General features: G+C 41.0%; 1 protein-coding gene across 1 annotated transcript in view; it reads left to right on the top strand.

Moving 5' to 3' along the window:
- LOC124594696 (dynein axonemal heavy chain 3) overlaps positions 1 to 27,596 on the top strand; it is a 1,186,267-nt gene that overhangs the window by 648,913 nt on the left and 509,758 nt on the right. The window contains exons 38-39 of the mRNA XM_047133063.1: positions 7,218 to 7,457; positions 25,866 to 26,026. Coding sequence (XP_046989019.1) covers positions 7,218 to 7,457; positions 25,866 to 26,026 — 401 coding nt within the window. The remainder of the gene's footprint in view (positions 1 to 7,217; positions 7,458 to 25,865; positions 26,027 to 27,596) is intronic.

Here is a 27,596-nt window from a genome sequence, read left to right as displayed (position 1 = left end):
GCAATGAGCCAACACTGTGGATGATGCTATACGGTTCGTAATTGCCATGTGGACTAGATGATTGTTAACCTGTGCTGTGGTCATGTACCATGGTCCAGTTTCTGCTTGTCACTGCGTATGATCTTCCTCTATCCACTGCTTCCACACATGCATCACTATCTTAGCAGCATGCCCTGTCCAAGCCAAAATGTCACAGTATGACAACCCCATTTCTCGGAGACCAATCATTCTGCTCTGTTTGAACTTGCTCACATGTCAATATGGTTCCCTTTGATGTCGACAAGGCATACTGGCACTCACTGTATTGTTTACACCTTGTGTGACAACTCTGCACTGCACTGACTATGCTACGTGCAACACCAACCCTGTCGGACCAACACTAGAGGGCTCTGTTCGGCCTACATGTACCCCATCTTGCTGCAAAACATATCACGTTTTACTTGCACAGCCGTCCCCACTTCCACCAAGTGTGGTGCTATTTGGGTAATTCCTTCTTGGTGTTGCACTATTGACAAAAGGCAGTGTAGTTTGCACATACAGTATAGGCCAAGTTGGATTTGAAACAGTAAATACAATTACACATAGTATGAGTTCAAAATAATAATCTGATACATGTTACTTATTGGTAACTTAATTATAAAAACAAATAAGATGACTAAATACAATAATTGTGGTTAAGACTCTTCAATCAGTTACACTAATTTTTATGGTGTCCCAGAAACTCAGAAACAGAGGAGAAACAGTGGTCAACGAAGTTTCATATTAAACTTTTATAAATTTGAAAAGAGTTTGCTAAATGATGGCATGTGGTTATACAGCATAATAGTCGTATGATATGCTCCTTCTTTACAAGTGTTTGTACTTATTGTATTGACAGGTAGTTTATGCTTCTACCTAGTCTCATAAGACTGAACATCACAGTTGTGCTTGAGTACTAGTGCTTCATAGATTTGTAAACAAGGGAGGGGCAGTATATGAAGATTTTGAAATATTGGTCTACAGCAGTCAATGTATTTAGCAATGCAAAAGATAGTTCTATACATTAGTAATGGTTGGATACTGCTGTGGTACATTGTAACCACTGAAACACAGCTTGTATTTTGTGCGACGACTGTCACAGCATGTGTGTGTACTTAACTTAATATTTGTGTTACTGAGGTGATCTCCTATTTCAGGTTTTCCTGAATATGTGTACCAAAATATCTTGTCTTACACTCTGACGAGAAAGTTTTTTCCATCAATGCTAAAAATCAGTGTTGGAGGGTGGAATTTCTTTTTGATTTGGCTCTTCAGCTGTTGAGAGTTGTATTTCTCGTTCTCTGGATAAACCGACAATTGTGTTTAGATTACTGAATTATATACTTTTTTTGGGCATATATGTAGCTACCACCATGCCTGAGCATTTCTCTGAAAAATATGCCCCATAATTTGAACTGGGGAAGGTGTATGAGTTCTAAGATGACTTTAATCAGTCACTGTTCAAATCAATTAACAAGACTTCTGTTTCATTCAGCATGCTGGAGAAATACTGGCCATTGTGCTAGAGTCATAAAAGGGATGAATTGTGTTTTGTTTGACCAATTACCTTATTTTTTATCTAATGTTGTCAAATGTTGTCAAATAGGGGTAATGCAGGAGTAGGTTAAATAACACTGGTAAACACTCATTTTCTTGCCAAGGATATTTGAGTGGCTTTAAGATGGGTTAGTGGTGCTGAGGACGAATATAGCAACCATTTATGCAGTTTGGCTCTAGTTTTTGAGATAATGCATGATTTATTCAAAAAATTAGAAAAAATTGCTAATACTGAACTCGAGCGCTACAAACTACAATGAAAAAAGAAAATAATCTTTATAAATAGCTTCTATGAAAACCTGATAGGCATTTGTCCATGTATAAAACATAATTGAAAAGTTTCTCTATAAGTATATCATTTTCCGTCCATGACGAACCGCTTCCTGCACACTTTCCTTTTATAGGTCTCTTCAGAACAGTCACGTTGCAGATTCCAGCAATAATCTGCCATCATATGCCTGTCCCATCTTCCTTTATATCTTTCCTCTATTCCTCTCACATCTTGATGGAACCGCTCTCCTTGTTCCTCACTGAAATCACCTAGATTACGAGGAAATCGATCCAAGTGGCTGTGAAGAAAGTGCAATTTTATGCTCATGTTAGCTCCTAAGTTTTGAAAGTTAGTGAGCATGTTTTTGACCAGTTCCTCGTAATTGGGAGCTTTATGATTGCCCAAAAACCATTTTACAACAGCGACAAAACTGTTCCAGGCTGATGCTTCAGTGACAGTCATGACACTTGTAAAATTGGTATCGTTGATGAGCCTGCGAATTTGAGGACCATCAAATATTCCTGCCTTAAGTTTTTCACTACTGAGTCCAGGGAACGTATTGCAGATGTATGTGAAGCAATTACCATTTCTGTCTAAAGCTTTGGTGAATTGCTTCATTAGTCCTAACTTAATATGTAATGGTGGAAGAACAATCTTGTCCCTACTAACCAGAGGTTCATTAATGATGTTTGCTTCACCAACAGCCATATGTTCCCTTGGAGGCCATGTTTTCTGCTTCCAATGCTCGTGCTTTGCCCTACTATCCCACATGCAGGTAAAACATGGGTGCTTTGTGTATCCACTTTGTTGTCCAAGCAAGAAGTTCACCATTTTCAAATCAACACAAATCAACCACTGGTGCTGCATATATTGAATTTTCTGCAGAACCATCTTGATGTTAGCATATGCTTCACAAAGTTTTGTTGAGTGGGCAATTGGAATAGATGCGTAACGATTTCCATTGTGTAGGAGAACACATTTTAAACTTCTAGTGGAACTGTCTATGAAGAGACGCCAGTCCTCTGGTCTATATTCCGGCAGCCCCAATTCAAGTAAAAGTCCACGTATATTGCTGCAATACACTATAACCTCTTCTTGGTTGAAGTATGGAAGAAGGTTTTCTTCTCTCGTCTGGTAAGCTGTTATTTTAACACTTGGATGACGACAGTTCTTTTCCTTAAGCCTGGATGCTAAGAGTTCTGATGCTTGCTTTGAAAGATTGAGTTCTCGTATCAAGTCACTGAGCTCCTTCTGGTCGAACTGCTGGGGTTGTGTCTCACGTCCTTCGTATTCCGAACCACTACTTGTACATTTCTCGCCGTGCACATCATCATCTGATGATGTTAGCGTGGGTAATGTTGTGAAGGTTGGTACAGGAACATCGTTGCTGTGCACCACCGGTCTTCTTGCTGACTCCAAATCGGGATATTCCCACTTTCGTTTTTTGAACCTATTAAAACCTTTCACATTAACAATGCAAAAATAGCAATCATCTGTATGGTTCTTCTGCTCTCGCCATACCATAGGCACTCCGAAGTTTAAGCTTTTCCTTTTTCGTTTTGTCCACTGCCATAAGCACTCCACACAGCATTTACAAACTTTATGGAGTGCCCACGCCTTGTCTTGATCTCCAAGTTTAATTCCGAAATATGCCGGATACGCTTCCTTCACAAAAGGAGTGATATTCTTCCTGTTCTTTTGAAGAACGTATTCACCACAAATGTAGCAGAACTCATCTGGATGGTTCACGCAAAGACGGCGTGAAGAACTCATGTTTTCCTAAAACAAAATTGCACAAATACTACATATTATGCAGAACTTTCTTGTATTTGCATGTCAATCACATCCAACAAACATCATTAATTGTTTTGTGTGAAATGAATACTCACCTCTTATTTGCTACGTCACGATGAAAAGGTTCTATCTCCTTGAAGCTGCACTGCACATGTGTGTGACTTTCGACCATCGCCATTTTTCTTGTTTACACTGAATGCTACCTATCGGCTGTTGTGGGGATTACCTCGGCCAACAAATGAATGTCGAGTACCGCCGAATTCAAATCTGCACAACCCTCAATATCTTCAACACACGCACCGCACAACAGGACTGAACACATGCTGACAGTGTGATGTTTGCATGATGTAATCCTCAACCACACAGATGCACTCCCTGAGCACAATTGTTTAATAAAGATAGTACAATATCACTAATTAAAAAACAGGTAGCAAATACATTACACCATATATGGACCCTGCAGTCGATATTATCCACATGAAACTCTCATTTCCACAAATAACCTATATCTCAAAAACCAGAGCCAATTTGGAAAAAGTAAAAATATACTCGGAATGAGTATCATAACAAGATCCCATTTTCGTTCAAACTTCCCTGGCAACGAAAAAAAAATTTTATTTTGTAGAGCTGTGTAATGAATAGGAAAATAGGAATGCGGGTAAGCTACTACAAACAGCATAGTGAACGCATTATTGTGGCCAAGATAGATACGAAGCCCACGCCTACCACAGTACTACAAGTTTATAAGCCAACTAGCTCTGCAGATGAAGAAATTGAAGAAATGTGTGATGAAATAAAAGAAATTATTCAGATAGCGAAGGGAGACGAAAAATTAATAGTCATGGGTGACTGGAATTTGATAGTAGGAAAAGGGAGTTAAGGAAACATAGTAGGTGAATATGGATTGGGGGTAAGAAATGAAAGAGGAAGCCGCCTGGTAGAATTTTGCACAGAGCACAACTTAATCATAGCTAACACTTGGTTCAAGAACCATAAAAGAAGGTTGTATATATGGAAGAAGCCTGGAGATACTGACAGGTTTCAGATAGATTATATCATGGTAAATCAGAGATTTAGGAACCAGGTTTTAAATTGGAAGACATTTCCAGGGGCAGATGTGGACTCTGACCATAATCAGTTGGTTATGAACTGTAGATCAAAATTGAAGAAACTGCAAAAAGGTGGGAATTTAAGGAGATGGGACCTGGATAAACTGACTAAGCAAGGGGTTTTTCAGAGTTTTAGGGAGAGCATTAGGGAATGATTGACAGGAATGGGGGAAAGAAATACAGTAGAAGAAGAATGGGTAGCTTTGAGGGATGAAATATTGAAGGCAGCAAAGGATCAAGTAGGTAAAAAGACAAGGGCTAGTAGAAATCCTTGGATAACAGAAGAAATATTGAATTTAATTGATGACAGGAGAAAATATAAAAATGCAGTAAATGAAGCAGGCAAAAAGGAATACAAACATCTCAAAAATGAGATCGACAGGAAATGCCAAATGGCTAAGCAGGGATGGATAGAGGACAAATGTAAGGATTTAGAGGCTTATCTCACTAGGGGTAAGACAGATACTGCCTACAGGAAAATTAAAGAGACCTTTGGAGAAAAGAGAACCACTTGTATGAATATCAAGAGCTCAGATGGAAACCCAGTTATAAGCAAAGAAGGGAAAGCAGAAAGGTGGAATGAGTATATAGACGGTCTATACAAGGGCAATTTACTTGAGAACAATATTATTGAAATGGAAGAGGATGTAGATGAAGATGAAATGGGAGAAGAGTTTGACAGAGCACTTAAAGACCTGAGTCGAAACAAGGTCCCGGGAGTAGACAACATTCCATTAGAACTACTGACAGCCTTGGGAGAGCCAGTCCTGACAAAACTCTTACCATCTGGTGAGCAAGATATATGAGACAGGCGAAATATCCTCAGACTTCAAGAAGAATATAATAATTTCAATCCCAAAGATAGCAGGTGTTGAAAAATGTGAAAATTACTGAACTATCAGTTTAATAAGTCACATCCGCAAAATACTAACATGAATTCTTTACGGGCGAATGGAAAAACTAGTGGAAGCCGACCTCGAGGAAGATCAGTTTGGATTCCATAGAAGTGTTGGAACACGTGAGGCAATACTGACCCTACGAGTTACCTTAGAAGATAGATTAAGGAAAGGCAAACCTATGTTTCTAGCATTTGTAGACTTAGAGAAAGCATTCGACAATGTTGACTGGAGTACTCTCTTTCAAATTCTGAAGGTGGCTGGGGTAAAATACAGGGAGCGAAATGCTATTTAAATTTGTACCAAAAACAGATGGCAGTTATAAGAGTTGATGGACATGAATGGGAAGCAGTGGCTGGGAAGGGAGTGAGACAGGCTTGTAGTGTCTCCCCGATGTTATTCAATCTCTATATTGAGCAAGCAGTGAAGAAAACAAAAGAAAAATTCGTAGTAGGTATTAAAATAAAACTTTGAGGTTTCGCGATGACATTGTAATTCTGTCAGAGACAGCAAAGGACTTGGAAGAGCAGTTGAACGGAATGGACAGTGTCTTGAAAGGAGGATATAAGATGAACATCAACAAAAGCAAAACGAGGATAATGGAATGTAGTCGAATTAAGTTGGGTGATGCTGAGGGAATTAGATTAGGAAATGAGACACTTAAAGTAGTAAAGGAGTTTTGCTATTTGGGGAGCAAAATAACTGACGATGGTCGAAGCAGAGAGGATATAAAATGTAGACTGGCAATGGCTATGAAAGCTTTTCTGAAGAAGAGTAATTTGTTAACATCGAGTATAGATTTAAGTGTCAGGAAATCGTTTCTGAAAGTATTTGTATGGAGTGTAGCCATGTATGGCAGTGAAACACGGACGATAAATAGTTTGGACAAGAAGAGAATAAAAGCTTTCGAAATATGGAGCTACAGAAGAATGCTGAAGATTAGATTGGTAGATAACATAACTAACGAGGAGGTGTTGAATAGGATTGGGGAGAAGAGAAGTTTGTGGCACAACTTGATTAGAAGAAGAGATCGGTTGGTAGGACATGTGTTGAGGCATCAAGGGATCACAAATTTAGTATTGGAGGGCAGTGTGGAGGGTAAAAATCGTAGAGGGAGACCAAGAGATGAATACACTAAGCAGATTCAGAGGGATGTAGGTTGTGGTAGGTACTGGGAGATGAAGAAGCTTACGCAGGATAGAGTAGCATGGAGAGCTGCATGAAACCAGTCTCAGGACTGAAGACCACAACAACAACAATGTTGTTAACTGTGAAAAGTGCTCCCGGGTTCCAAAGGTGGATGATTTCTTCTCAGCAGGTTCTTCTGATTATGGATCTTAATTGTGCTGTAGTTTCTAATGGCAATCCAATTTAAAATGACTGTGGACTTATATGTTTTATGAATGGGCTATATTTTCATATTAAATAGTTGTTTGTATATGTTAGTATATAAACCATTTGCTTTGACTCTTTGTATGGAAAAGTACCTTTCTACATTTACCAGCACCTTTGGGATTGTGTCTGTTCTGCAGTTAGTGCTGCTGTACTCACAGAGCATCACTTTTTTTCCAGATTGAGATTTCTCGTACGTATAGCATTTCTGAGTGGAAAGATGACCTGAGACAACTGATGCGTAAAGCTGGGGCCTTAAGGAAACCTACAGTTTTTCTCCTTTGTGACTCACAAATAAAGGATGAATCATTCCTTGAGGATGTCAGCATGCTCCTCAATACAGGGGATGTACCTAACTTATACTCAGCAGAAGACAAAGCTGAGATACTTGAGCTAATGCAGAATGTTTCCCGTCAGTTGGTAGGTAAATTCATGTATTCTTTGTTTTTAGTCTTAATCAAAATTTTAATTTATCCCTCAAGATATTTGGCACATTTGTACCTCACATCTGATCACTACATCCCACAAACAACTTTTAAATGGAACATGGCTGATAAAATAGCTGCGCTGTTGAGAGAACAATATGATAGGGCTTGCAGATCAGTAGTAAAAGATTGCAATATTAAAATTATTTTTAAATTGTTTGTATATTCATTATTCATGATACATGATGTCTATAAATTATTTATTGTTGGTAATGGGGGATCCCTTGAGGAATTTAATCACGAGCCAGAGCCTGTGCTTGTGAAAACTCCATTTCCTCCAGTCTTCTATAGAATGTAAATGAGAACTTTCAGAATCTGGAATTGACCAAAATATTGCCATGAGCTGTGTTTCATGAAGTGTGATGTAGTGGTTAGTGGCAACAGGTTGCATGCTGCCATGCACCAATTCAAACCCGACCAGCAGAAGTTATTTGTTATGTAGTACCTGTCATTTCTGGAAGGTTCTCAAAATTTATAATGTGTGTAATGTTTGTATAATCTGAAATATCCAATGTTGGTATAAATTTCAGTACCCTCTGTCAGGAAGCCATCATGGCTTTAAAGTGGTGTTAGTAATACAACACGTTTTCAGTAATAATTGTTGTACTTCACTAATGGCCCTGTTCTTGGATATGGAGTTGACTATGTTTATGAAGTGACATAGTTTGGTGGAGATCCCATGTGCTTCATAATATCGACATCACTGTAAGCTGTCACTCACATGGGCAGAAATCAGAAAATAAGTAGTACATCATCCCAAAGGTCAGTATATTTAGAATACCAGTGAATTCCTAAACAGAACAAACTAGCTTCATGCCAGGAATCAATCAGTTCTTTCTGGAGACACTGGACAGGAAGCTATAAAATGGCTGAAAGGATTTGACTGAGTCTGCTAACACAGTAGGTGGGATAATAAGATGTATTTGACAAACATATACTTTTACTTGGATGGCGTAGCCTAATAGAAGTTCAAAGAACAATAAAGAGAAGGTCTATAGGTGGAACAAATTCCACATCATATTGACGAAAACATTTGGCAACAATCAGCAGCAAGTCTGCTTAATGGAAGAAAAATTGAAGACTATGGCCCAGTGTCACGGGGTAATGACACAGTTCAACATGTAGTATGTTTTTGCCCTATGCCACATTGTAAAAATGAATATGACAGGAGCAAACGAAATCCAACACTTACTGAAAGGAGTTGAAAAGACATGCACCAAGCTATTCTAGTAAAGGACATCACACAACAGAAGAATTCATTAAGCATTGCCTCCATGCCAAGAAAATGCAGCAGGAAAAGGCGCATGAAGCAGGTGTAACTGACTATTGAATGAACCAATATTAGAGAAGGAAAGTTGCTACTCATCATATAGCAGAGATGCTGAGTCACAATAGGCACAACAAAAAGATTCATACAATTATTGCTTTTGGCCATTTGTCAGCAATAGACACAAATACACACACTCACGCAAACGCAACTTGCACACGCGTCTGCAGTCTCGGACAACTGAATCCACACTATGAGCAGCAGCACCATTGCATGATGGGAGTGGCGACTGGGTGGAAGTATGGAGGAGGCTGGGGCAGGGAGGGGGAGGGATAGTATGGTGGGGGTGGCAGACAGTGAAGTGCTGCAGTTTAGACGGAGGACAGGAGAGAAGGTGGAGAGGGGGGTAGGGTAAGTAGTGGAAAGGAGGGAAATAAGAAGAAATTAAAAGACTGTGTGTGGTGGTGAACGCAATCTCTGAGGTGAAGGTCAATATCTAGGAAGGTGGCTTGTTGGGTTGAATAGGATCATGCAAAGATAATGGGGGAGAAGTTGTTGAGGTTCTGGAGGAATGTGAATAGGGTGTCCTCACCTTCAATCGAGATAGCAAAGATCGCATCAATGAATGTAACCAGGGAGGGGTTTCGGATTCTGGGTTTTTACAAAGGATACCTCTAGATGGCCCATGAATAGGTTAGCATAGGATTGTGCCATGCAGGTGCCCATAGCCATACCCCGGATTTGTTTGTAGGTAATTCCTTCAAAGGAGAAATAACTGTGGGTGAGGATATAGTTGGTCATGGTGACTAGGAAGGAGGTTGTTGGTTTGGAATGCAAAGGGCATCTGGAAAGGTAATGTTCAATAGCAGTAAGACCATGGGCATTAGGAATGTTAGTGTACTGTTAGGTGGCATTGGTAGTGATGAGCAGGCCACCATGTGGTAAAGGGACAGGGGCTGTGAAGAGTTGTTGGAGGAAATGGTTGGTATCTTTTATATAGGAGGATAGGTTCTGGGTAATAGGTTGAAGGTGTTGGTCTATAAGAGCAGAGATTCTCTCAGTGGGGGTGACGACGGGCAGTTCCTCTCAGAATATACCAAGGGTTTCACTGAAGCCTTCACTGACCATATTAATCCTCCCAACCTTGTACAAAAACAAATCTCCACTTCCTTTCCTTTCCAGTCTCCCACCTCCTCCCAAAGTCACATAGTCTGACCACAGAGGAGCATTCCCCTCGTAACTCAGTACCATCTGGAACCGGAGCAACTGAATTACATTCTCCGCCAGGGTTTCGATTACCTCTCATAGTGCCTTGAAATGAGAAATGTCCTGCCCACTATCCTTCCCAGCCCACCTACCATGGTATTCTGCCGTCCACCAAACCTACACAATATTCTCATCCATCCTTACACAACCCATGCTCCCAATCCCTTACCTCATGGCTTATACCCCTGCAATAGACCTAGATGCAAGACCTGTCCCATACATCCTCTTACCACCACCTACTCCAGTCCGGTCACTAACATCACCTACCCATCAAAGGCAGGGCTACCTATGAAACCAGTCACGTGATTTACAGGCTAAGCTGCAACCACTGTGCTGCATTTTATGTAGGCATGACAACCAACAAGCTTCTGTCTACATGAATGGCCATTGACAAACTGTGGCCAAGAAACAAGTGGACAACCCTGTTGCTGAACATGCTGCCAAATATGATATCCCTCATCTCAATGACTGCTTCACAGCCTGTGCCATATGGATCCTTCCCAACACCAGCTTTTCTGAATTGCGCAGGCTGAATTGCGCAGGTGAAAGTTTCCCTGCATTACATCCTATGTTCTCGTATCCCCCCTGGCCCCAACCTTCTTTAGTCACTGTCCTCACCCATCCACCCCCCTCCCTGTTGCCATTCCAGCACTACACAGCTGTCATTTCACCGCCACACACAGTCTTTTAATTTCTTTTTATTTCCCTCCTTTCCACTACTTACCCTACCCCCCTCTCCACCTTCTCTCCTGTCCTCCATCTAAATTGCAGCACTTCACTGTCTGCCACCCCCACCATACTATCCCTCCCCCTCCCTGCCCCAGCCTCCTCCTTACCCCCACCCAGTCACCACTCCCATCATGCAGTGGTGCTGCTGCTCGTAGTGTGGATTCAGTTATCTGAGATTGCAGACATGTGTTCAAGTTGCGTTTGCACGAGTGTGTGAATGTGTGTCTATTGCTGACAAATGGCCAAAAGCAATAATTGTGTTAATCTTTTTGTTGTGCCTATCTGTGCTATATAGTGAGTAGCAACTTTCCTTGTCTAATATTGTCACATTTCATCCTGGATTTTCCATTGTTTGACTACTGAATGAGGCCATTGTGGCAGTTGTGAAAGACCCCCACAACATCACCTCTCTCATACATCAGATTGTTAGAGTAGGGATACAGCATTTTACAAGAGCCAAAACTATTGGACTGTGTAGACAACAGACAGCAGCCACAAATGCTGACCACATATGTCAGGTGGTAACAGAAAATGGTTGATGAGGCGGCTATGTGGTGTTAAACTTTTCCCAAATTTTAAAGCAAATGATGAATTTTTGCCTTAAGCCATGAAAAATGTTGTCCGTTTTATTTAATTGTGAAAATAACTCCCACACCTAACAATATGTTGTATTTAACAGGAGTATCTAAAACTAATTTATACAGCTTTCGTTTACAAATGATATATAGCATTTATGGAATAACCAGAAGGTTTTGAATCTGGGACTTACTGTTACTGAACTTGCTGTTAAGATATTTGTCATTTTTACAAGTCCTTGGAAGGTCTTACATCACTTTACAGCTTGCTTGGACACTATATTTGAGGAAGGCACATCGAGCATGGACTGATTATTTTCAAGTGAATGGAAAAAGATTTTAAAGCCTCCGGGTACTTCAGTTTGGATACAACAGCATGCAGCTCATTGCATGTGTCCTCTAAATAGTGCTGATTTGGAAACTGCCTTTGCCCATGCAGTTGCAATGAAGTCACAAGCAGCTTTCAGCTGAACTCTGCATTTCAGAAGGAAGAAAAAATTAATCAGTTCATAGATTTCCCATGAATTCCACCTGGCACTCTGAATGGAAGGTAGCTTCTGCCATTTGATTAGAATCTATTTTTTCTCCCCCTGATAGAAATTACACCCTTCACAGAGTTTAAAATTAATCCTGAAGTCATCTCTGTATCCAATGTTTTCATATGTTGATGTTTTTTCTGAGCCTATTTGCTGTTGGGTGACGATGATTTTGTCAGGAACAAGGTATCCATTAAATGCTGTAGAACCAGGTTGAGATTGTTGACACCCTATAAACTGAGGCCCTTCTATAAAATTTTGTGTAACTATCTCTGGAGTTTAGCAACTACACTACTTTTGTGCTCTATATTAACTGCTGTGGTGTCTGAAATAATCATTTTGACACTCCTACATGTATTGTATTCACCCAAGAGAACCTGTAACAGGTAAAGATGTACTCAGCGCTTTCACAGCTCAACATTCCAAAATGCAGAGTTCTTGCAGAATTCCTCAGACAAACTACTTGATACTCTCTATTGTCAGTTTGTTTCCCATCAAACTGCAAGGTCAATTCCTCTTCACTGAGTTGCTCTTTGAACCAGTTCTTGACTACTTATCCATTCTGGATTACTAGATGTCAACTCCCTGATGTGATGGTGTAAGTATATCTATTCCATCTTCTGCCAAGTTTTAAAGAATTTTTGATCTGTTCCTTGTTGAAAGGGACACTTTTAACACGAACTTGGTTGCAGATTTTGTAGGTTGATACTTCCATTTCATAGTAGGACTGTTTTCACAATACCACTATCAGTGTTTCTGCCACTACCCTTGTCTCCTTCAATACTACTGTTACTGGACTCTTCCATGTCGCTTCTTATTGATCTAACAAGTTTCTTTGATGTTTTGAGGGATGGATCATTGTCATAGTAGCAACTTTGTCAGTACTGTATGGCACTCAACATAGATTTTATGAAAGTTCAAGTGTTGATGCATTATGGTGTGGGCAGTGCCCACACTAATACCAAGTAACTGATGCATCTCATCCACGGTGATTCTGTGGTTGTCCAAGGCTAAAGCATCCACTTCTGCAATCATTTCCAGTGTGATGATGCAATGAGCCTGTCCAGGACAAGCACCATCTTCCAGTGACTCGTGCCCCTCGAGGAATCGTTTGCACCATTCCACAACACTTGAACAACTCACACTGTACTCACCCTACACAACCCACATCCATCGATACATTACACAGCCTCCAGCTCCCTCTGCCGCCAAAAATTGAATCACTCCTCATTGTTCCTGCTTACTCGCCTGCATGTTCAGTAGTGGATGATAACTTGTGTGACCACCTTCTCTTCGACATGAAACCACACTGGCAACATCAAACGGTGCACACGTGTCAGTCTCTCTACCAATAGATGACGCCACTATACTTGCAGTTATGTGGTGCCACCTTGCATGTAAGGCAAAGGTGGATGCACTAGCCAGGCTTCATTTGAATGAACCTCATATTAATGGGCATTATATGTTTTTTTATTACAGTATACCTAAATTGTTGGCTTTATAACTAATTTGGAAAAATGGTTTACACATATTACATGAAGCTATTGAGTGTTTATATTGGTAGCTGTCAGTCTGCTACACAATCTACAGTACGTCTGCTACACAATCTACAACTTCTCATCCAGAAGCAGCAAAATGTAATTTTTATTTTTGTTTATTTTGCCTTTCTCAATGAAAATGAGTATTACTGCATTATTTTACATTTTACTTACAGCTTTGATGTTGTGGTGTTGTCTGCTTTGTTTGTGGTGTGGTAACATGCTGATTTCTACCACTAATGTCATTTCACAGGCATTTTCTGTGACTTTTTGAACTTGCTCAGTGTTTTCACGACCTTTACATGTTGTTGTGGCTGTGTAGTATTCATTTGTTTTGTGGCATATTTGTCTGTGTGAGGTGTGCAGATTTGAAGCATTGATGTCATTTATGGTGCTTGGCTTGTGTGTGTGTGTGTGTGTGTGTGTGTGTGTGTGTGTGTGTGTGTGTGTTCAGGGATCAAAGTGAGTGGAGGGGGGTAGGGGAGGACTTTTGTGTGGGTGTTATTTATATAGTTCTTCAACTGAGGCAAACACGATTTTATTGCACAGTTATGTGTATTCATTTAGTACTTTCTTTCCTTGGGGTTATGATTTTTGGATGTGATAGTTTTCTTCTATTATTCATTTTTGGTATAGGCTGTTACAGTTTTAAGAATCTTTAAGTCAATTTCATTGTTTGTTGGGTGGTGATTCTGTGCCATCAGGTGATCTCCGAATGTTGAGTTGAGCTATTGCTTCTCAGTGTTCTGAGATGTTCTGTGTACCTGGTTCTGAAATCCGTGCATGTTTGGCCCACATATACAGATGGACAGCAGTTGCAAGTTAGTTAGTGTATACCAGAGTGGCTGTATTTGTCAGTGTTGGTAGTATTTCTTCCAAGTCTCTTGTGTATTGTGTTGTTTGTTCTGTATGCTATGTTTAGTCCTTATTTCTTTAGTATATTGCTCACCCTACGTGTGACTCTGTTGTTGTAAGTCAGTCTGTGCTGTTTGTTGCTGAGTGTCTGCTGATTTGTTGTATGTTGTGTTGTGGTTCTTTGTGTGTATGTTTCATGATACCGTGTGGCCTGTTTTTGTATTTTGTGGCTTATTTTATCTATTCTCTTTGTATCATATCCTGTATCCTGTGCAGTTTGCTTTAGAGTATTTAGTTCTTGTGTGTAATCATGTTTGTTTATGGGTGTTTTGTTCAGTATGTGTTGTAAATATCTGAATCTGGCCTCTTTGTGAGTTATGGGGTGACTGGGTTGGTTATGAATAGTGGTGCCAGTGATTGAGGGTTTCCTGTAAATTGTGAACTCATGTTTTTTGTTTCTCTTGTGTATGGTGAGCTCTAGTAAATTAAGTTTTTCATCTGTTTGTGCTTCAATAGTGATCTGTATTTGTGGGTGGATGGTGTTTGTGTCCTCATGAAGTTCTTGTATGTGAGACTGTGATTCATCAGTTAAGGCAAGTTATATCATTTCAATATCTGTATCAATACATCAGTTTGTACTGTTTTGGTATTACTATTTTGTCAAAGATTTTCTTTTCTACCTGATTGAGGAAAATGACAGTGACTCGGGATCCCATAGGTAGTTCATCTTGCAGAGAGTAAAATTTGTTGTTGAATGTGAAGTAGTTTTCCTCTGTGATGAGCCTGAGAATGGCTGATATTTCCTGTATGTCTGTTGTGGGAATGTTTTCTTGTAGTTGTAGGTTTCTTTCTCTGATGTCGACAGTTTCTTCTGTTGGAATTTTTGTGTCCAAGGTAATTATGTCAAATGAAGTTGATGTTGCTGAGTTTGGTGTTTTTGTTCCTTATTTTTTCTATTAAGTCACCTGATTTCTTTTGACTTCTGTTTTCAGTGTGTTTGTATGTTGTCTGTAGCAGACTGTGTATGTGTTTTGCTTAAGTAGTATGTTGGTGCTTTGGTAAAGTTTATCAAAAGACATATAGGAATTCCAGGCTTGTGAACTTTAGGCAATGATTTTTAAATGTGAGCCTTGCGATTTTTCTGTATCATTCTTTGAATTTGTGTGTGTGTAAAAATTGTTCCTATGTGTTTCAGAGTTTCCTATAAGTTTCTTTGGTTACGTTAGGTTAGTGTTGTTTAATGTCCCGTCGACAACGAGGTCATTAGAGACGGAGCGCTAGCTCGGGTTAGGGAAGGATGGGGAAGGAAATTGGCCGTGCCCTGTGAAAGGAACCATCCCGGCATTTGCCTGAAATGATTTAGGGAAATCACGGAAAACCTAAATCAGAATGGCTGGAGACGGGATTGAACCGTCGTCCTCCCGAATGCGAGTCCAGTGTGCTAACCACTGCGCCACCTCGCTCGGTAGTTTCTTTGGTGTCAGCTTGTTGGATCACTTGTTAGTTATGTGATGTTGCTGCTTTGGATGAATTTTAATGTTTTATTAATGTATTCCTGTTGTTTTATGACTGTGATTGAACTACCCTTGTGATGATGGCATTTTATTGCATTAATTTTTTTCTGTAGTTTTCCTTAGGTTTTCTCTTCAGTTGTGTCCGCCCCAGTAGCTGAGTGGTCAGCGTGACGGATTGCCGTCCTCTGGGCCCGGGTTCGATTCCCGGCTGGGTCGGAGATTTTCTCCGCTCAGGGACTGGGTGTTGTGTTGTGTTCATCATCATTTCATCCCCATCCGGCGTGCAGGTCGCCCAATGTGGCGCCGAATGTAGTAAGACCTGCGATATGGCGGCCGGACCTGCCCCGCGAGGGGCCTCCCGGCCAATGACGCCAAACGCTCCTTTCCATTTCTTCAGTTGTCATTGTGCTTTGCTTTATAGTGGTTCTGTTCTCTTTGATTATGTTTCTTATTTCCTCAGCAACTAGATCTCCTGTTAGATTTTCATTGAATTCAGGGATGTTTTTCATGTTACTTTATGATGTGTTCGGTTTCTGTTATAATATTCTCTGTTGTCCTGTGTGACACCATTGTTTGCGACCCTTTTCGAGCAGGCTGCTCTCATGTTCAGACAATTTTATGTCTGTTCCATGTGAAAAGTGTATTTTTTGTATTGGTGATGCCATTGATTGGTATTTGTGTGATTTATCATTTTGGTGAATTTCTTTTGTTATATTGCATGTTTTCTTTCAATTATGGTATCTGCGCATGTTTTGACTGTGTGCATTAATTTGTCAAAAATGGAGGGTATTTTATGTGATTTAAAACTAAAACTAAACTAAACTGCACTTAAACTGTCCATGAAGGCCCAATATTACCGACCAGCCACCGTGTCATCCTCAGCTGACAGGCATCACTGGAGGCGGGTATGGAGGGGCATGTGGTCAGCACACTGCCATCCCAGCTGTCTGTCCGTTTACAAGACTGAGGTCACTACTTGTTAATCAAGAAACTCCTCAGTTTGCCTCACGAGGGCCGAGTGTGCCCTGCTGGATAACAGAGCTCGGCAGGCTGGATGGTCATCCATCCAAGTGTTAGCCCAGCCTGACAGTGCTTAAGTTCGGTGATCTGACAGGAACTGTTGTTGTCACTGTGGCAAGGCTATTGGCTCTTAATGTGATCCACTAGTTCTATATGCAGTCTGTATAGATCAATGTTCAGTGCCTGTTTTTTGGAATCAATGACGGGATTTCATGCTTCATCCATATGATTTCAGAAGGGGGGGGGGGGGGGGATGGTGTGCAGACCACATGCCTCACCACAGGGGGTCCACTGACACCTTAGACAGAGTGTGATAGCTGTGCGCTGAATTCTGGTGGAAACTGTGAAAGAAAATGAAATGTTTAAACTTTCAGACAAAGTCCTTCCTCACAAGTAGAACTCACATTCACCAAGCAAGGTGACACTGCCATTAACACGTGGTATTTGCATCCTGGACAATGACAGTTCAAATTCACATGTGGCTGTCCAGATTTAAATTTTCTGTGATTTTGCTAATTCATTTCAGGCAAATGCCGGACACATCCGATTTCCGTCTCTTCCTTGAAACATTCTGAACATGTGCTCATTCTCTAATGTTCGTGATGTTGATGGCACAGTAAATCCTAGTCTTCCTTCCTTGCTCACACATTCACACAGGGCTACTGACTCTGGGCACTAAGGCCTGACCGCAACTGCATCTGATGCAAGATGTAATGTGCTGGGATGGGTGGTGCAGGTAAGAAAGAGGCCTGTGGTGGGGATGTAGGGGGATAACAGGGCAGGAATGAGGGAAGACCCTGGTGTTACATGTGGGAGTGTTCAAAGACAATGTGGGGATAGGATACGGCTGCTAGGTGCTGCAGTATCTGGAGGGGGAGAGGGAGATTTGTAGGTGCATTGGTGATATAGAAGGCATGTGTGTACTGTAGTGGGAACAGGAAGGGTAGAGGTAGGTGGAGCACAGGAGCTAGTGAAGATTCAGTATAGAAGAGTTATGGGAATGCAAACTCAGAAAAGCTGGTGTTGGTGGGAAGCATCCAGATGGAACAAGCTTTGAATCATTAAAATGATACACATTGTGTTGTGTGATGTGTTCACCAGCTGGGTGGTCCAGCTGCCTCATGCCCACAGTTTGTTGATGGGCAATTCATCCAGACAGACAGCTCCTTAGTTGGCATGCCCACGTAGAATGTGATACATTGGCTGCTAAGTTTGTAGATCACGTGGCTGCTTTCACAAGTGGCCCTGCCTTACTTATGTCAGGTGATACCTATGACAGGACTGGAGTAGGTTATAGTGGGAGAATATATGGACAGGCTTCGCATCTAGGTCTATTGCAGGGATATGAGCCATGAGACAAGAGGATGAGAGTAGGGATGGACAAGGATAGTGTGAAGATTAGGTATTAGGCAAACACCATTATGAAAGAGTGAGGAGAGTATTTCTCATTTCAGAGCAAGATGAGAAACAATTGAAATCCTGGCAGTGAACTTGATTCAGTTTTGCCAGACTGCGGTAGTACTGAGCCACAAGAGGAGTGTTTCTTTGTGGGTGTGTTGGGTGTGGTAGGTGACTGTCAATACAAGGCACAGGAGATCTGTTTCTGATTGAATTTGGAGATTAATCTCATTCTATGAAGGTCTCAGTCCTAAGTTGGTTGGTTTGGAGGAGGGGACTGTAACACCTCCGTTTTTTATCCAGACCTGATCTGATCGAATAGCAATCCAATATTTATTATTAACATGACCGTGAACCTAATGGGGCTGGCAATCAGAATTGACTGCCACGGAAGTTGTTACATTCCAGTTCGTTCTGCTCAATACTATAATACTGAATGTCTGGTAATGAGGAACACCAACACAGTTTTACTAATTACGAACTTATATTCTTCTCAAAGCACAAAAAAGGAGACAGCCACTGCCTTCGCCATTTTTTTTATTATTTTGAGCTTTTCCTCATTACAGAGGCTTATCTCCAACATAATAATTTACTTGGAAATTACAATACAAACAATAAACGTTCTTAAACTATAATCTCAAAATATTTCTCCAGGTGTTTCGATCTTGTGTGTCCTCTTCCTCTGCGCCCATTCTCCTCACTGTGTGCTGTACATTTTGGAGCCAGGTTGTCATAGGTCATCCTCTTCTTCTTCTTCTCCCCTCCGGTTCCCACTCCAGTATCAATTTTGGTATTCTGGTTTTCTCCATTCGTCGTACATGCCCGTACCACTGTAATTTCTTCCTATCCATTACGTCATATATTCTTTCTTTTATTTTCATTCTCCTTATTACTTTGGTGTTCCTTGTCTTTTCTTTCCTGGAGGTTCTTGCCGATCTCCTCCAAAAGTCCATCTCTAGAGCTTGTAATTTTTTAATGTGCTTCATGTTAATTGTCCAGGTCTCCGTTCCATACAGAGCCACACTCTCTAATATGGATTTGTATGTTAATTTTTTAGTTCTGCTCATTACATTCCTGCTCCATAAGACTGAGTTAAGCATCCCAATGACCCTCCGTCCGGTACTAATTCTTTTATTGATTTCTGACTCTGATTTTCCCTCGATTTCTAAAATGGATCCCAAATAACAGAAAGTGTTTATCTTTTTAATTTTCTTTCCTTCAATGTATAGCTCATCTGAATCATTAGTCAAGTATTCTGTTTTTTGGTAATTAATCTTCAAACCCCAAGTTTTGTATGCTACTGCTAGTTGATTGCACATATAGTTAGCATCCTCCCCATCTAGTGCTATGACTACTTGATCATCAGCAAATAATAAATGATGTAGGTAAAGTCCATCTCTTATTTCTAATCCCATACTATTACATTTACGAGACCATGTTCTAAGGCTAATATCTATATAGATTTTAAATAATGATGGTGACATGGGATAGCCCTGTAAAAGGCCTTTGCTTGTTCTAAATTTCTGTGAAAGTTTATTACCAACTTTCACTTGGCAAATGTTATCTTTATACATCTGTTGTATTATTTTAATCAAGGAAGGGTTTATGTTTGCCGTATGTAGTGCTCTCCAAAGTAATTTTCTTGGAACATTCGCCATACATATCTAATCACGGCTAATCTCAGCACAGGCTTTCTTCATTTTCCATTATCGTCACATGCTAATCCATCACTTCATCCAACACTGCAATCCAAGGTTAGGGCGGTGCGGTAGACGCGAAACCAAAAATCGGCACTAGTAATGTCACTGATCACTTTCGTAATGATACTTCTTCACTTTCCCAGTGTTAATATATTACATAGGGGTCTAACCACGGTGATGGCGACACCCTTCTCCATTAAAGACCTGTATTTCAACAATGGCCTTCACACACACATACCCGCCAACCACAACTGGTGCATCTCGACACTCGCTCTCTCAACACGTCACAATCGATTGTTCACCCTATCGACCTGTGCCGAGTGCAAAGTTATATTAAGGGCCTATGGACCCCTTACAGGACCAAAAAACAACGTCATCTCTCAGTGTTACTTGGCATATTTGGAGAGGTACCACTTGTCACTACAGGTGACAGACGTACTGATACAGCCATCTTTGAGGTGGAGGTGACATCGAAGAAGGTGTCTTCTTGGGCTGAGAAGGACTAGGTGAAGCAAATGGGGGAGAATGAGATGAGGTGCCAGAGGTATGTGGATACAATGTCCTCATACTTGGCCCAGGTCATCAGGATGCCATCAGTGAATCTGAAACTTTTGAGACGCCTGGGATTTGGGGCGGTCAGGACGGGTTTCACTAGATGCCCCATGAACTGGTTAATGTAAGATAGTGCCACATAGATGGTCATTGATTTACTATGGATCTGCTTATAGGTGATGCTTTCAAAAGAGAAGTAAGTAACGGAGAGGATATAGTTGGTCATGGTGTCCAGGAAGAAGGTTGTAAGTTTGAAGTCAGTCAAGCATTGGGAAACATAGTGTTAGTGTAGAGCCCTTGGGAATTGGGGATTTTTGTGCAGAGGGAGGTGGCTTCCACAGTGGTGAACAGGGTGCTGAGTGCTAAGTGAACATGAGCTGTGGAGAGTCTTTAGAGAAAATGGTTGGTGTCTTGTATATAGGAGGGTAGGTTACAGATAATAAGATAAGGGGCAGAGATTCTCTCTGTGGTGTACAGAAATTAGCCACATCGGGGTACTTTGGGTGTTTGGGTTTATCAACTTTAGGAAGCATGTAGAAGCTAGAAGTGCTGGGAGTGGTGGGGTTGAGGGAAGAGATCGAGAAGAGGTTGTGGGATGGACCAATGAATCGGAGGAGGAACTTTCGTAATGTATCATATCACTTTGGTGAAGTCATGTTACAAAATCAGTTTTCAAACAACCAAATGATGATCACCACTATAAAAAGTTTACTTTCATAATTAATTAAATGATCTATTGTTCTGAGCTATGTTTTATTCATGCGCATGTATTATGAAATGGATGGACGCAGGATATCTGCAAGCCAAGATAATGATGAACATCTTACCATGTTTCTGGTACCTGCTGGTTATGCGGTTTATACTGTATTGTCAGCTCCTGCCTTGGAGATATGGTGTATGCCTTAGAGGAAGAGCAGCCATGGTAATGCCTATGATGTCATAAGTCATTGAGATACATGGACTAAGTTGGAATCTGTTGTTAAGATGCATGGACTAAGTTGGAGTCCATTATATCAGGTAGACCGTTTTTGGACTTAGTCCTTATCAGTATAATTGTGATGATCTGGATAACAAACGCTTTGGTATTGTGTAATCAATGTGAACAAGGAGAATGTAAGCGGTATATTATATGTTGATAGCCAGAAGCTTCGTATTTATTTTGAGAAGTGGATGTTGGATTTGTACTCCTAATTTCCAGTGGTAAGTGCCACACTCCAAGAAATGAAGTTTGATCAGTCAAGGTTGGTGTGTGTGTTGAAATAATGAAGGGATGAAGACAGAATAATAGGAGGTCTTGGCTCCCAGTCAGACTTTATTTCGCCACCTGATATCACAGTAAAGAACCAAGAACCAGTGGAACATTTCACTGTGGATCCTGCTTGATTTGTGGAATGGAGTCACTGACAGGGGTTCTAGGTGGACATGTCTGATGGTTGGCTGAATCTTCCACCAAGTAATTGCTGTGCTTCATAACGACAGTGGAGGAGTCTTTGGTGGCAGATAAGATTGTAAGCTCATGGTCAGTGTTTAGGTGGTGGATTATGGTTCTATATGTGGATGTGAGATCGGTTTGCATGTTGAGGGATGTCAAGAATGATGGTGAGAGTTGATCTGGGGCAGTAGGGATGGATCATGCTTGGATGTTGGAGTAAAGTGAGTATTTCAGGGTTCAGTATTGATTGTGGATTAAGTCTGATTGGTAAGGCTAGTGATGTTTCCACTGTAGGGACTGGGAGGAGAGGAGAACTTTAGGCGCAGCATGACTTACTTTGAGAGTGGGACAAAATGTTAGACCTTTGACGAGGATAGATATTTCTGTGAGTTTGAGGCATTTGAGCGATAAGTTTATGAGTGTGTTTTGGGTCTTTGTATCCTCTGAATTCTGTAGAGTAGTGGGAGGGGGTTCCTGAGGGTGCGGTAATGATAGCAGGTCTGTGAGGCGTGGTTTGGTGGCTATGAGGGGATCCAGGGGAGGTTTGATGGAGGCTCCTGTAGTGGTTGCTGTCCAAGGTGGAAGAATGAGATGAAGAGAGTAGATGGTTTTTTGAGGTGGTGGTGTGCATGCTGGTCTAGTACATGGAGGGCAAGGGCTTCAGTCTAGGAGATGAGATGCAAGTATTTGAGATTGCAGAGTTGGATAATTGTGTGGAGGTAAAGGAGGTAGTGCAAGGAGGTTTGGGCCATATTGATATGATTATGCAGGATTAGGTTGGTGAGAGGCTGATGGACTTTGAACCTGTAGGGGTCATTATGGAAGGGGGAGTGGGGTGTTAACAACCAGAGATGGGTAACTTAATAGTTAGGCCGTTTGTGGGTTGTGTGAGCTAGACAACAACATATGAACAGTATGCTGGACTGAGTTCTCTAGAGATGGGAAAATTTTCTGTATAGGTGCAAATGGAAGGAGCAAGATCCATAGTGCAGGATAAGAAACACATAAAACATAAGTAAAAATATGTGAGAAGATGACAAAAGTAGAAAACTGCTGAAGTACAGTGAAAGAGTATAAAACTTGAGGAATTAGGGACTATATTGAAAACTGAAAATTAAATAAAGTTGATATGAATGCAGGATGAGTTCAGTGTGATAAAAAGAACGAATAAAAAGATGATAATTGATGGAGTACAGGCTGGTGGGTGAACAGGTGTAATGATAGAGTGCAGCAAGTGTGATTGGTTGAGATAAGATCAGTAAGCTGCTTGTTTGAATAAGGGAAGAGGGCATGTTAGGTATGGGGTGCAACAAAGTACATGAGGTGCAGAAAGGTACAGGATAACATGCAGAAATATGTAACTGTGAATCTCTCCAATCTGTTCACCTCATAGTCCCACTCCCGCATAGTATCCACCACTACCATTGGAGCCTCCATTGAACCTTCTTCGAATCCCCTCATTGACACCAAACCCTTCCTTGCAGACCTGCTACATTTATCACACCCTCAGAGAAATCCTCCTGCCACTCTACAGAACTCAGAGCCCGAACTGACCTGCAACACAGTCATGAACACGTCTTCCAAATGCGTAAATCCCACAGAAGTATTAGTCCTTTCCAAGGGCCTTTCATTTCGCTCCACCCACAAAGTAAATCATGCTGGTCTTACTAAAGACCTCCTCTCCTTCTACCAGTCCCTACAGTGGAAACACTTTATCACCAGTAACCCTACAATTGAGACTCAGTCAACAACCAGTGTAGAAGCCTGCCACAATCAGCTTACTCTGATGTCCAACCATGATCCATGCCTACTGTGGCCAAATTGCTCTCTCTTAACTTTCCAGAATTTCCTAACCTTGAGCCCTGTCTCACCATCATTGCCAGAATCTCACAATATAAAAACCAACCTCACATTTGCAGAAAGAACCACAGCCTACCACATAATAACTGATCATGACCTTACACCCCTACCTGTCAACAAAGGCTCCTCCTCTGTGGATGTGAACCGCAGAGATTACACGGCGGAAGGAGTCAGCCAGCTGGCAGATATGTCCACCTACAATGCCCACCACAGTGACACCATTCCAGGAATCCAGTGGGATCTCCAGTCACTTGTGAAGTCAGTAGGTCTATCCCAGAATTTGTCACCTAACAATGTCTCTCTCCACACCTCTGCCACTCCCCTCACAGTGCCTTCTGCACACTTAATAAAATTAATAAACCAAACCATCCAGGGCACCCCATTGTGGTTGGTTTCTATGCCCACTCAGAGAGAATCTCTGCCCTGTGGACCAGTATGTCCAGCTTGTTACCTGTAACCTAACCTCCTATGTAAAAGAAACCAACCATATTTTCCATGTCTACAGTTTCTGTTCCTATCACAGTCCAGTGCCCTGTTCATGACTATTGATGCCACTTCCCCTACAATAACATCCCCTATGCCCACGATCGTGCCACTTTGGGAGACTACCCTTCCCAATACCTGACCGATTGCAAATCTGCAACCTCCTTCCTGGTAACATGACCGTCTGTTTCTTGTCCCACAATTACTTCTCCTTTAAAGGCATCACCTAAAAATAAATCTGTGGTTCAGTAGTGGCCAATGCCACGGCAGTCTGATGTTAACCAATTTGCAGGGCATCAGAGTAACCCCTCCTAACTACTCAGACTCTCTAACCCCTAACTGGTTCTTCATGATCTGGACCAAGGCTGAGGACAGCATATTCACATTCCTCCAAAACCTTGACACATTGTTTGCTCCAACTAGTCCTCCTCACTTCATCATGCCACCTCCTCAATGTCAATCTTCACCTCAAGAATGGCAACATAAATGCCTCTCTCCATATTAGACTTAACAACCACCAACAGTACCTTCACTTCAACAGCTACCATCCATTCCACACCAAGAAGTCACTTCCATACAGCCTAGCCACTCACAGTCATTGCATCTGTAGTGATGAACGATGCCTCTCCAAATATGGCAAGGGTCTCACTGAGGCCTTTACAAACTGAGATTACACTCTAAACCTGATCCAGAAATAAATCTCGTGTCCCTTGTCTCACCAGTCATGTACCATCTCCCACATTCCCCAAGTCAGTTTTGTGACTCGGAACCACCCAGGATTTAAGGAGCTGAATCATATTCTCCACCAGGGTTTCGGATGCCCCTCAGCTTGCCCTGAAATGAGAAATACCCAGCCATAGTTGTACATATCTGAACACTCAACGTATGCAATACCTTTTATCCATCTATGTTCCATCCCTACTCCCAAACCCCTTGTCTCATGGCACATATTCCTGCAGTACCCTAGATGTGAGACCTGTCTGTACGTCCTCCTACTACAACCTACTCCAGTACTGTTAATGGCATCTCCTAACCCATCAAAGACAGGGTTACCTGTGAAAGCAGCCATGTGATCTATAAACTAGGCTGCAACCAGTGTGTTGCAGTCTACATGGGCATGACTATTATCAAGCTGTCTGTTTGTATTTAGTGACTGAAATTGTAGTTTTGACACTACATTACTGCTGTTCAAAGTACCCTTGGTAACATCTTCTTTTATTGCTAGACCATTTGATGTATGTGTTGACTTGAATCCAAGTGTATCAATTTCGATGGCTTCACAACCAAAATTGATCTGTAAAGAAACAAAATAAAGAGAAATTTCAATCCATCCAGTGACAGCCAGCATGGCAGAATCTTGTTATTCAGGCAATTCTGGTAGCTATGGCCTCTACTAAAATATTTGTATATTTAGGGTGTAGAAAAATTTCCACTACCAGTGACTGGTAGCGGAAATTTTTCTACACCCTATAAAGGAACAGTCACAGAGTTCAACAGCATCCACTGTGGATAAAATTCATTTGTATATTTGTTGTTTACTTTTTTCCCAGCAAGAAATGACAGTGTTTATTATATGTGTGTATCCTTGTATAATATTTGATGTTATTATTTTTTATAGGGCAGGAAAGGAGAAATGACACCACTTGCATTGTACAATCTTTTTATTGAAAGTGTGAGAGCAAATTTACATGTCACTCTTGCAATGTCCCCAATTGGAGATGCATTCCGCAATCGGCTAAGGATGTTCCCTTCTCTAATTAACTGTTGTACAATCGACTGGTAAGTTTTAAATTCATAACTACTAAATAAGCTGACATATTTAAAATTAGATTTGAAAAATTCTATAAAAAAGGAGTATCAGAAAGGCAGAAGGAAGACAAAACTTTTTGAGATAAGTTAAGTTATAGCTTCTTTATGAAAGATGTCCATTTAAGACAGTTCACATTATCTTACCATTGTCAACAGTTCATGATGTGGAATGTAATTCATTGAAGGAATCTGCAAGCAAGCAATTAATTTATGGCGCAAGGATGTTTACTGTTCCTAAAGACCAACAAATGGTTTTACAGTGTTTTTCATAATTATGGAAAATTTACTGCTTTGAATAGAAACTTAACAGAAACCAGGTCATTGAAGCCACAGAAATCTGGCTGAAGTTCTCAGCAAAGAATGGTTGACACTATAAAGTGTGAGGAGACTGGATTTTGTGAGAAAATTTTAATTAATGAGCAACTGTCATCTTACTCAGGAAATTAACTTTTCAAAGGGTACAGTGTGGACAGATTGGTGGAGTGTGCAAACTATGGGACCCAATGGATACTGAAGGTAGAACTAAATTCTAACCTCGTATTATCCAATGCAGTTACGCAATGTAAACCATACTAGAGTTTTCATTGTTCATCTACCGTGCCTCATTCAACTTTGATAGTGTTTCCAACCACTTCAGTTCTGGACTGGCATGATGAAAACCCACATGCCAGTTTGTCAGGCGGAGTTGCGGAAGATCAACTCAATCAGTCAACGGACTATACTTCCTAATGGGAGAGTCATATAGCGTCACACAGGCACTTCCTTTGATGACTCAAGAGTCAAATGGAAGAGCCCATTTGGCATCCACAGGTGGGGCAAGCATATACCTAACCAAAAGATTGGTTTGTTGAAGGCACTTGTCTGCTTGCTCATTTAGCAGCTTGGTTATTGAGCTAGGCACCATCATGGAAGTTGCCACCATCCTTGATGAGTTTCCTCAATCTGCTGTGGTCTTCTGAAAGCTCTTCGCATTTGTCACATTCACTATTAAATGCATTTATATCAGGATTGGCACAATCTCTAAGGCACAGAGTAGGTCTTCCAAGGGGTATCTTGGCATGTGCTCTCTCACAAAGCAGCATGTGTCGAGAAAGATGCTGCTTAAATAATTAAAAGGAAAATTTTGAAAGAATGATTGAAAAAAATTTGAAGGTACTCATATATGAGTGAACTTTAACTGGCTGTAATATAAACAGACCTTCAATATCCAATACATATATTCAACATTTAACATGCATAAATTTACATACATCCTTTTCTTGTTAACTTTCTTGTGCATGGAGATTGGTATGACAGTACTGGTTCTGGATCGCCCCTCCTCTGATCACACAAACTCTTCTTGTTAGCTTCAATCCTCTTAATGCAGGATTATCGGCGCATCAGAGAGAGATGAACAGATGGGTATCGTCACCATGAATGAACAAATAAACTTTGCTACCTCGATGAGTGTCTTTGATACTTTCTAACGCATTGGAATTGGAATACACAATTCTGAACAATACCAATGTGGTGGAACTTGTCACACATCCACCCGCTACCA

This window comes from Schistocerca americana, chromosome 2 (genome assembly GCF_021461395.2).
Source record: "Schistocerca americana isolate TAMUIC-IGC-003095 chromosome 2, iqSchAmer2.1, whole genome shotgun sequence".
NCBI classification, from domain to species: domain Eukaryota; kingdom Metazoa; phylum Arthropoda; class Insecta; order Orthoptera; family Acrididae; genus Schistocerca; species Schistocerca americana.
The sequence above is the reverse complement of the archived record's forward strand: the minus strand, read 5'-3'. Positions and strand labels throughout refer to the sequence as shown.